This window comes from Marmota flaviventris, chromosome 13, assembly GCF_047511675.1.
Source record: "Marmota flaviventris isolate mMarFla1 chromosome 13, mMarFla1.hap1, whole genome shotgun sequence".
NCBI classification, from domain to species: Eukaryota; Metazoa; Chordata; class Mammalia; order Rodentia; family Sciuridae; genus Marmota; species Marmota flaviventris.
Genome location: NC_092510.1, coordinates 69,720,912 through 69,733,411, shown reverse-complemented (window position 1 = coordinate 69,733,411; position 12,500 = coordinate 69,720,912). Strand labels below are relative to the sequence as shown.

At 31.6% G+C, this 12,500-nt stretch overlaps 1 protein-coding gene across 5 annotated transcripts in view; it reads right to left on the bottom strand.

The window, feature by feature from the left end:
- Nucleotides 1–12,500, bottom strand: part of Zcchc7 (zinc finger CCHC-type containing 7) — a 225,616-nt gene that overhangs the window by 18,774 nt on the left and 194,342 nt on the right. For all 5 annotated transcript variants that reach the window (XM_027931045.2, XM_027931046.2, XM_071600752.1 and 2 more), the window contains one exon: nt 10,546–10,581. In XM_027931045.2, coding sequence (XP_027786846.1) covers nt 10,546–10,581 — 36 coding nt within the window. The remainder of the gene's footprint in view (nt 1–10,545; nt 10,582–12,500) is intronic.

The window sequence follows — 12,500 nt, the reverse complement described above, 5'->3', positions numbered from 1 at the left end:
TCGTTTCCTGGAAAGATATTATAGGTATCTATATTTTATTTGCCATCTTAAACATATCTGGGTCTTTATGGCCTTATTTTAAAAATGTATTTCCTTTTTATATTTCCTGGTGCAAATGGACTGCATAAATAAGCAATGTGCTATGAGGCTTCAGACCAGCCGATAAAACCTTTCAATTTTCATGCCAGCTTCTTCTTTTGTAATTCAAATCCGCCTGGAAACTGGCAGCTCTGAAAACTGAAACAAGCACTGCCACAAATACCTTGTAATGCTATCGACCTTGTCTGCCCATGCAGTGAGAAAGGGGGATGCGTATGTGTCTGCAGCCATCCAGATAACACAACTCATTTTTTTTGGGGGGGGGTGGTGGTGTGGGGATAACAGAAGCCAGCCCCAGACTGTGCACCAAAAGCAGTCATTACCAGGCGAGCTGGAGAATAAGTCTCTTCAAAATACACAGTGCATTTAAAAACCATATATGAGGCTGAGCCACTGCTGTCATTACCAATTTTAATTTAGCTCCTTCAGTTTGCCAGCCAGATAAACTCTTTAGTGCTGTTTTTCAATCTATTTGCCACATTTTATGTTTAAGATTATAGTAATATGGACAGGAGAAGGAATCACTTTTAGGGGAAATAAAGAAATAGATCCGCTTATCGGCGCCCATCAGAAAGTTCATTAATCAACCAGGCTTTGTGCCCTCTAAATTGAAAGGTTAAATAATCCTCTCAGGAATATTTCTCAGCCCCTCCACCAATTGTCCGGAGAGGAGCTGCCATTCATAGCATGCGGGATCAGTGACAGGGTATCTTACCACTGTTTGGACCCCAAACAATGATGGACAAATGGCCTGGTTTACAAAGAAACCTTTTAGTACACAGATGGAAAAGGACCACAAGCTTTGAAGCAGGGTGGAGGGATGAGAAGGGCGTGGAGACAGGATATAGGGTGAAGAGACAGAAGAGAATATCTACATGTTGTGAATTCTCGGATATTTTATCTGAAGGTTTACTGGGTGGCCTATAAAGCAAAGAAATCACATTAATATTATACCTCTCAACCATATAAAATGCATAACATATTCAAATTTGCTTATACATTTTGCATACAACTGTACATAAACCTCCACTGAAAAATTATGGAACCAGAGCTCTACTGTATTTATTAGCTAACACACCAAGGATCCAAACAAACCCCAAGATTTTCATTTTGACTATAACTCTACATGACTTATAATACATGGCAACCCTCTTCACCTCAAACCCTGCTTATTCTATTGAAATATTCTTAACCATCAGTCACAAAGGCATGGAATCCATAAATGCAAGGACCTGTTTCAAGGAGGGAAGTAATGCTCTTTTGTTTTTATAATATGTTCCATCTTAGCCCTTGCTTTTCTTAAAATAAGAAACAAACATGAAATTGGAATGCTCTTTGAAATATATATCACATGCATTGAGAAAATGATTTTGTGTTGCCTTTTTTTTGCTGGACCCATGCAAATACAGTTGAGAGTCCACAGAAGTGACCCAGCTCTTATGCCACTACGGTTGGCTATGAAATTTGGCTGTTTTCTGGTATCAGTCATGGGAAAGTATGAAGTAGTTTTACCTGAAGTGCAAAAAACGGATACACTATTTTGTTTCCTTCCTAATCAGATTAACATAAGCCCTCCACCCTTAGTAAATAGAACCACAATTAGCATGTGTGAATTATTTGATTTCATGTTATTCACATTATTTATACAGGAAGCTAATATTTATATAATTTCATTTGCATAGGATAGAATAACTATATTCAGATGATACTGAAATTACTGCTTAAAAATTATGCATTATTAGCATCGTTGTAATCTAATCTTCAATATATTTATAATGATTTTTAGGTAAGTAAAATTAAGAAAATAATTTAAATTTACTATACTTAATTAAAAGTTACTTACATTTTTGGAAAGGAATAAGACAAGTGTAAATAATTAAAAAATGAAAAACTGAGTTAAGTATTTTTGTTAAGAGAAGACACTGTTTGTAAGTATTTTAATTTTACTAACTCTAAGAGGAAAACATTGTTAGGAGACAGAGTAATATGTCATTATGAATCTCCTTATTTTGGGCAAAAGACATTAATAATAACAGAACTAGGATATCAGTGCAGATGCCATCTCTACAGGTGCGAGATGCTTCTGGGTTTGCTGTGGTAAAGCTCATATAGCATTTAACATGCTCTATGTGCACAGTATTGTGTGAAGTACTTTTATCATCTTATTGCATAGGTAAGTAACCCTATAAGGCATGATAACCCCCATTTTCTTCAGGTGAAGAAACTGAGATTCTTACAAGTTAAATATTTTAACTACTTTTACACATCTAGTATATGAACCAATGTACATGAACTCTGAACCAAAGTCCAATTCCAAAGCTGGCACTTTTCCCCTTCTATTACGATATAAAACTCCCTAGTATTTCCTCAGGAAGATGCCTGCCTTTCTGTCCAAGTTTCTTAGTGCCTTTCTCTAAGGGCTTTCGTAAAATGAGGAGGAAATATGGTATTACTGTAAACAAATGAAATGTGAAAGATCCAAGAAATACAAAATTGAGATTTTTAAAGTATAAACCAAATTTATAATCCAAAGTTTAGTTCTAACTGCAAAGAAGTGTGGAGTAATCTACAAATAACCGTAAAGGAATGTATGCATATATAGTAGGCATTTATAAGCAAGAATATATTACAAAATTATAAAGATGGCTATATATCTACCTAGTAGATTCAGTTCTATGATTTTTGAAAAAAGTAATGAAAAAATCCAGTAGCTTGATGACCAAATAATATACACATGAATTCTTACTAAGCTAATACAGATTTCTGAACACTCACTTGAATAACTCTTGTTTTTGAAATGTGACCTACCTGTGTATTGGTTTATCAATTAAGGTGAAGGTGTAATTTAATGTGTTTAACTTTTTGTTGTTGTTGTTGTTAAACACCTTCTAAACGTGCAGCATGTTTTTAATATAATTTTAAAGATATTTCTTAAAAGCTAGAGTTGTTGGTCTGAGAATCATTGAATCAACCTCAAAAGAGCTGGAAGAAACCACTTATAAATGTAAAAATCCATAAATAATTCCCAAGACTTTCTGATATAAAATGAACAATGAATTTCAAGTCTAAAATTTGAACAATAATTCATTAACTTTCAGTCACTGAAGTTAAGTTTAAAGTTAAAACTTTAAACTTAATTAGACACTTAACTTTGCTACTGAAGTTTATACCATGACAGAAAATACACTAGTTTAGAGATGCTGTTCTTGTCAAGAAGTCAAGGGTCCTTTCAGGATTCTTTTCCTGCAGATTATTCAAATGATTGACCCAAACCCTTAAAGGTTATGGTTGATCATAACTGAGTAACTAATTGATTCCTAAATACTTAAGACCTGCAGGAATTACTGTAATCTACCATGTCACTCATATGCATGACCACTAAAAGGAATGTTTAATAAAAATATCACTGATTTAGTATACTTTATTTACATTTATTGTTGCACTGAAATATCCATACAAGAGTGTGACAAACTCAATCACCTAGAATGCTTATAAGGAATGGCATGAATCATCTATTTAAATTACATATAAAAAAGAATCACTCAAATAAGCTGAAATTATTCTGCATTTTACTTCATGTTCTTTTTCTTTATCTTTTTTTAAACATTTTTAGTTGTAGATGGACATGATACTTTTATTTTATTCATTTATTTTTATGTGGTGTTGAGGATCAAACCCAGTGCCTTACATGTGCTAGGAAAGTGCTCTACCACTGAGCCACAACCCCAGCCCATTACTTCATGTTCTTCATGTGCAGGTAACATGACTCCCCAAAAAAGCATTACTCAACATCTCTCATGTTAAAGCTATAATTTTTTACATAAGACAATACTATACAGTGATAAACTGCATAAATTTCAAAAAATAAGAATATTTGTTTTTGTCCATTTTTTGGTAAAATAGGGGGACTTTTTCTAAGTACAAAACAATGTAGTTTTTTTTGGGGAGATTATAAGAATTATATATTTATATTTTAAGGAGATAAGAAAAGAAGTTTAAAGTGTTCATGTATATTAAAATTAGAAACACTTAGAAATGGAACTCCATTACCACAACACTTAATTCTCAAGAAGAAATTGCTCCTACAATGCAATTCCTCTGTAAGCAAAAGTGAACATACCTAGAGAAGAAAGAAAAGGGTAATGAAAAGGTCTAAATATAACCTTCTCTTTCAAATATCCTCAGGAAAAGCATCTTTTAACACATAAGAAAATGACTATGTCATTTAAACTTTTAAAACAGAAGTAAAACTTGAAGCTCATTTGGTAAACATGTAACTTCTAAATGTACTGCCCCCCCATTCCCTTCATCATTATGGGATATACAAAACAAAGCATAGGAAATTTTCTATCAAATGAAGAAAGAAGTTATTGTTTTTAGAACTTCAAAATCAGTTTACTATTGAGAAACATGTTCTATCTAAAAATGAACAAAGGCCTTAATGGCTGGTGACTAGGGCATTAAAGATATTTAGAAGATGGCAAAAGCACAGCTGCTTTTATGATAAAACATTTATGTAAATTTTTCTCAATTGAGTAAATGCAGCATATTTTTCATTGCTTCATTATCTGACATGCTTAAATCTACATTAGGATTGTTGTCATAAAGCATTTGATATTATTTAAATATACTAATGTAAGAAAAATGGACCATATTGATTTCCCTCTTAAAAAAATTAATTTTTACATTTTAAAATACTAAAAATCAAGTAAGTTGAGAATTTGCTCTGAAGGAGGACACCTTAATATTCCTTTGAGAATAAAACACTAAGGTTCTCTCATGTGCTTCAATGAAAACAAATAAGTTATATATACAAATCTTAATCATTTTTATTCCACTGTATTAAAATACAAGCATGTATACACATGACTTCTTAACGTCTGAAGAAACACTGAGAGTAAAAACAATATATGCATTTATAATTCACAGCGTTCACTTTTCCCACTTTCCTTTACAGGAGCTTTAGGAAATTGCTTTTTGATGATTTGGCAAATTATATTTATTTTTAAATGAATCTCATTTATTGAGATTGATAATTCCAGGTTTCATTTGCTTTGAAATTGCATTTTTCAATTGCTTCCAATGATAGGTTCTGGCAAAATGTGGTCCCACATGCCAGTAAAATAAAGATTTAAAAAAGAAAATCAGTCAACGTACTCTGCAGATGTAGTAATTATCTTTTATAATAAATTCAGAACATGATAAGATTGAAGAAAAAAAATTGCTAGCATATTTTTAACACTAAATTCATTAAGAACAAGGTAAATATTGAAAGTAAACACAAAACTACTCACATTCCTTTTCCATTAAAAAAAAAATCTTTAAAAAATTTTGGTCACCATCCAAATGTATTTCCTATTTCTGTTATCAAATATGGAGTATGAGTAAGTCATTAAAACTTACACAAAAACTTTTTGTCTGAGCTGAGAGTATAGCTCAGTGGTAGAGCATGTGCTTAGCATGTGTAAGGCCCTGAATTCAATTCCCTAGTATCCCTCAAAAGAAAAAAAATCCTGTTACTCAAAACAGCAAGTAACTAAGAAGATAAAGCAATCTGATTGATTTTGTTGTACTATAATGAAAAGATAGCCCTGAGATAATATAAAAGAGACATGTGCATTCTCAATCATGAGAGCAGTCAATGCCTTGGTAGTGTTTGAGTATTAGGGTATTTTTATTTATTTATTTGTTTAAAAATTTTTTTAAAAAATATCTTTTAGTTGTTGATAGATCCTTATTTTTATTTATATACATGGTGCTGAGAATCAAACCCAGTGTCTCACACATGCCAGGCAAGTGTGCTACCACTGAGCCCCCCAGCCCCAGCCCAGGATATTTTTAATAAAAATCAAATGTATGAAAACTTGACAGAGATGTTATGTCCCAATGCTTGGTAAATCACAACATTGTAAGAGCCATACCAGATGTATAGAGGAAAAAAAGACCAATTTATGCAAGAGTATTTCTGGTTCTTGAACTTTGGCAAAACAAACTGAATTACCAAAATAATAGCTTCCAAAAGGAATTTATAAAGTATTAGTTTATGATAACCTATGTCAGGTCTCAAAAAATAGTACAAAGAAAAAATGTTTTGAAAAATTCCAAAACAGAGTAAGAACTAGGCCTCACTCTATTCTGGAGTTAACACTTTTTTTTTTTTTTAATGCAACCAGTTCTATTTTCTTAAATACACATACTCCTGCACACTGTCTCACATACATTTACATATAAAAACATGAAAAGAGAAAGACAAATGATATAAGTTGTGTGGATAGGGTTTTGCAGGTCTGTTTATGTAGCCAAGGAGCTCTCGGAAAGATATTTAGGATTCCCAGCATATATCCAATTAAAACAGAAAACTTTTTTTTTTTTTTCCCATGAGAAGAAAAGATTCTGGCTTGAGACTGACTTTTTCAAACTATTTATTTTCATTTTAAGTTACTTTGAAAGAAAAATATTCAATTTCAGCATTAGGCAGTTAGAAATTTGTTATCCACCTATCACAATCCAAGGATAAAGATTTTTGTATAGTTATAGCCTTGAGATCCAAATCCATATCCACCTTTTTATTCCTTTCTTCTGGACTATAAAACAGAATTCTAAAGTAAATTCCAATCTGTTGACATTTAGGGGTACCCACTCTGGTATGGTACAGAATTCATTAGAGGATAAAATTCTCATTTAGTGTAAAACTCATAATGTGAAAACATTCTCATGCTATAAGAACTCAGAAAATACATTTCTAAATTGATGTTTCCGGGTAAGGAGAGAAAACTGAGTGGCAAAGTGAAATGGAACATTGTTAACTATGGTCCAGAAGATATACTCTGCCATTCAACTAGTTCAGGTAAGACTACCATTGGTCACTAGTAAACTCTGGTCATAAGCTTTTCCTGAGCCAGAAAGGAAGGCATGGAAACTAACTTCTCGATTCTTCCCCATTTCCCTGACAACAAATATTTTAATTTTTTGAAGGGTGAATACTAAACATTCCAAAAATTATAACTTACGTGTAAAACTTAATTCTCATAAAAAAGTTACATTAGCTTTCTCCTTAAACCTTTGGTTAAAAAGAAGGTAGGAAGGTTATAATACATTTTAACAATGCACACAAAGAAATCCAAGCGCAAAATTAAACATAAAAGACACATTGTCCTTTTTGGGTCTTAATACATACAGCCTCCAAAGAGCAAACTCCTGGTTACTTTTTTAAGTAAGTAGATTAAAAACAAGATTAACAAAATGTCCAATCCATGTCAAATTACAGTCTCTACTAGTTAAAAATTCTGTTGGTTCTAAAACTCTGTTGGTGGCCATATTGGTCTAGGATTTTTAATATAAATGAGAGTAGAAATGACAGGGGTTGGGGGAAGGGACTTTCCTTCTTGAATAACAAGGGAAATTTTTATCTGGAATGAAATATTTGAAAGAGGAAAAGAATATTTAAAGTCAGACTTTACCAAAAATCGAAAAATAAAGCAGAAATTAAAAAAATAAAAATAGGGCTATACTATTAAAAGATTTAAAGAATTTTCTAAACATATTTTTGGAGAAAGTAAAAAATTAACTATTTGAGTAAATTGTGTAATTGCTAGATAAAACAATTTTTTCTTCTTCCCAAGTAGTTCTCTAAACCAATAATTCAAAAGACATTCAATTACACATGATTTTATAGCCACTAAAATATATAAAGAAAAATGGCATTACCATAGTTGTTATGATGTATATGTGTGTGTGTGTGAGAGAGATAGAGAGAGATAAATAGAGAGAGAGAGAGAGAGAGAGAGAGAGAGAGAGAGACGTGCGAATGGATGAATGTATTTTAGAGTTTTATTGACATGGTCCCTTTAGAAAGATGGCCTTAGTTTTTACTAGTGTAGTGAAGTTAAGTTTGGTTAGAAAGCTATTCTATTTAGATACAAGTTGTTAAAGAGACTTCATTTTAATTCTCATGAAATTGCTGAAAATATTTAATACTTCTCTGCCATAAGTTTCTTCTTACTTCAGAATGTATTTTTAAAATTTTTGATTTGTACCATTTCACAAATCCATTTATATTGATCAACTTCATCATCTTATGTGTTTGAAAAATAATATTCTGCTAAATCTCTGGAATTCTTTTTTCTTTCTTTCTTTCTTTTTTTTTTTTTTTTTAAGAAAATGATGCCTAGAAAGACCTTAATTTGTAGTGGCTAAAACAGAAACTGTTCTGTAAACGACCTTCTAGTCTTACTGGTTGAAAGGCAGATAAAACCAACTGAAAGCTCGCAAATGTAAACATTTCCAAACTGGGACATATTAATCAACTTCTCCCCTCAAAAGCGCAGTTCACCTGGGGTATGAAATAAACACTTTTTGGTTATAAAAGAAATTAATCCATGATTAAGTGTAGAAAGTTCCAGTTTTTGCAGACTGGTTTAAAAGAAAATACAGTAGCAATTCTAACCCTAGTTTATTACTTGGCCATTGCTCTGACTGATGCCACATTCATGTGTGAGGGCTACTATTAGTCAATAGATGGCAGTCCATCGCCTAGTAAAAGAGCTGAAGAGGACTAAAATCAGCACGTATCTTGCTTTTATCCAAAACTGAATATGCTTAATTGCAAAGATTCAAATATTACCCCTACACTTATAAAAATTTAAATAACTATAGTTAAATAATTTAACTTTTATTTTACATGTGAACTGATAAATAATGCACAGGTCTATAAGCACAGAAGTGATACATTTATACTTGCACAGTAAACTTATTATTAACTAAAACTTGATAATAATAAACTGTGATGGTTACTTTTAATATTATTTTGAAAAATTAAACAGGATTCCACATTGGGACAAATTAAGTTCTCAAACTGAATTTATTATACCCACAGATAGAATATATTATATTCCACAAAAGGCAAATTCATTTTGTTTTTATTTATTTTATCCCCAAAATTCTTTTTGCAATGTTTCTAAAAAGCTAAAATATTAAACAGACCTTCAAATATTTCTGTTATACCTGAAACCAATTTTTACAGGCTCACTGATAGTTATGTAAAAGAGTGGCTTTAAGATTGAGTACTTTCCACACTTCAAATTTTCAAAATTGGAATTCTCTAAATTAGGGGAAAAGCTAAAAAAGAAATGTAATGTCTAATTTATTAGGACATTACTTAATACAAATAATGATGAAAATATTGCTATGTGGTTACAAAGAGCAGCTCTGTGATCTTGAAAAGTACTAGAGATCAAATTCTAACCAAGTTTAGGCTGTAAGAACTTCACCATGCTATGTGAGAATAAATAAACTGCTACATGAACACAAACAATGTAATCAGATGAGTTACATTTGTAATGTGTGCCTGCATATATGGGTATATATCTTTTAGCATTAACACTGAAGATTTTAACAATAATCTATTTAGTATTTTGGGGAGAGCAGAGGAATTACAGTTTTCTACTTAAGCTCTTCAAATAAATTAAATGGAGATAACAAAATCTGAAAAAAACAAACCACTTGATATTATTCCTAGCTTCTTGGGCTCATGACAAAATGGTAGTATGAGTATACCTGTTGGTTTATTATTTATTTCTTATAAGTGGTACAAAAACTTTGCCTTCTCTCTTTTTATGACTTGCTTTCTATAAACAAAACCTTTTTAATACACTAAACTTTTAACAACTATTAATTAGTATGTATTACATAACTTTACAACTAAAAGAAACTTGTCCCTTGCTTAGCACAACACATTTAATATATTAAAAATGACCAGTAGGGCTTTGGTAAATCAGTGCAATTATTTAAGCTGAATAGTAAAAGAAAACTAACTTTATAATATTGAACCAATTGGATTAGCCAATTGGATTCTATGGTGACTATGTTTTCTGCTTCTAAACCAGAAAATTGAATAACCTGAATGGTATTATGCAGATATTCATACTTTTCAAATATGTCAAGAAGGGCTTAAAACATAAGACAGTTAAATTGTGCTATATGAAAGGTACCCTGGGCTTTTTCTAGCTTCATTTGATAAATGTGTACATATTTCAGTAAAGGCAGAAAAATGATAATGGAAGATACTGTGCACTGTATGCTTATGGACTGTGGATGATGTAATATTTTAAAGACACTGATTATTACCATTTTTTTATGGCTTCCAGCATACTTTCCCCCTTTAATATAATGAATAGAGTCAAAGAAGACTTAGAAATACCATGATGTAATCATCAAATGTGAGTAATAACAAATAATCAAAATCTTTTAAGAACAGGAAGATTAAAGGACAGGTTAGTGGGCAGGGGAGAAGGAAAAAAAGCATATTATTGCTTTCTCAGTACAAAAACTCTTTAGATGTTTATTATCTTCCAGCAGAAGATGCTTGTCTATATTTTATGGTCAGCAGTTCAGAGAAGGGTAAATAGGCTGGGTCCTGGGGAAAATAAAAAAGGTGTTTCTACTCACCGTTAGGTGATACTGCCTCCAGATTTCTGGGCAAGCCTGGAAAATAAAAATATTGATCAACTGGGAGCATGAAACAAGGTACTTTACAGCCTGTTGGTTTTGGCATAACCCAGCATCCACCGGTGTCGGTCACAGGAAAATAAGAAGCTTAACAGAAAGGGTCTGCATTTCAGCTTCAAAAACCTGGCTAGACAGTTTAATTGAATTTTACACTGGTTTAACACACTCCCTGCCATTGTCAGAAAGCCAGCAACAAAGTTTTCTCTCTCTTTTTTTCTTTTCAGGTTAGAAGTTTGGGGCAAAAGATGTGATAAAGAGCCATAACTCAGTTAAACTGGTAAATGAACAGCAGTGGTCAAATCAATAAAACTCACCGAGAACACCTTTTAAAAAAATATTCTGAATTTTGCTAGTGTGATAGAGAACAATTTAATAGCAACTGCTTTTAAGAAGACCTCACTGTGGCTAAATATTTCTGATATCTGTTGCCATCTTTTACCTAACCTCTTGGTGCTTTTAATAAACTACAAAAAAAGAGAATTTAAAAGCTGAATAATAATAATAACAACAAAATTCAAGAAGCTAAGGTCCATGCTCTTTTCCTTAAACATCAAATCTTTACATATCCACATCTGTAGAAAAACAACTTTAAAAAAACCAATAAAATATCAATAATTTTGTAAAAACTGGACTCAACTGAAATAAGAATACGCAACCACAAACACATATAATAATAGCAACAAAAACCAGTGATTAGGAGATATTTTATTTTGAATATATATGAAAATCTTCTTAGACCCAAATTATGATTTCGTTAAGGAGACACTTTTTCTAACCAAAAACTTTTTAGTTGATCAGTTTAGCATCTTCTCAGCAAAAGAACTGTTGAAGACAGGAAATATGCTTCTATTATTATATGAGATCATTGATTTTAATAAGTCAAACCACCAAACTAAGTAAATTTAATTCTTCAAGTGAATATAAATTTATAGCTTTTGTTTAAAAATGTAAATGCATGTATTTGTACACACATATACATATATATATGTACAAATGCATGCCTACATTAGAATTAATCTCTTTACTTGATTTGTCATTTCTTTCATTTATTTTTCAGAGAAGTGATAAAAGCAACAAATACAGTTCATACAATTTGAAAATATCAAGCATATGGTAATACTTCAGGAAATACATTTTGAACAGCAAAATCTCTACTGAACATCCACCGTAAGTGATTAGACAAAGAGTAGATATGTTCTAGCTATGCTGGAAAGTTTCATCCATTATGCATTTTAAGTTTAATTATTCTATGTAATTTTCTATGGAAAGGTGTGTAAGTTAGACTGTCTAGTGGTCACCTTCCCAATTTTAATGTGATATTCATAAAAACTAAAGTGTCTGATTAAAAAACCACTTAACACACAATGATATCTGAGTAACACTGACCAAAAGGAAAGAATGTTTAAAAAGTAAAAAGTAGCTTCAGAAGGCAAAGATGATGTTAGTACCCAATGGAAGCCATTAAGTTGTAGGATGCAAAGTTATTAAGAGTCTCTGTGTGTGTGTATATATATATGTATATTTACATGCAAAGATCTAATATACAATATATCCTTAATGCTAATTTCCTACTTTTTATCATAAGCTTTTTGCTTTGTGTATATAATTTGAGTAGGATTATTGTAGAGATAAACAAGCAGTTATTTATACATTAGTTATGGATAGTTCTTGATTACCACAGTGTCCTCAGAATAATACGGTTGAAAAATCGCAATCACTGAGTTGTCATACACTGGCAGAATGCCACTCTACCATGTGACCTTTTCTTGTGTTGCAGCAATTTAGTAATAAAGGAAGGAATTACTTGGTTTTTGAACAATCATCTGATTGCTCTGTACCTGAAGATGATGCCTGATATAGAAAATTAGTACTGAGAAATAGGAAACTTCTTTTCT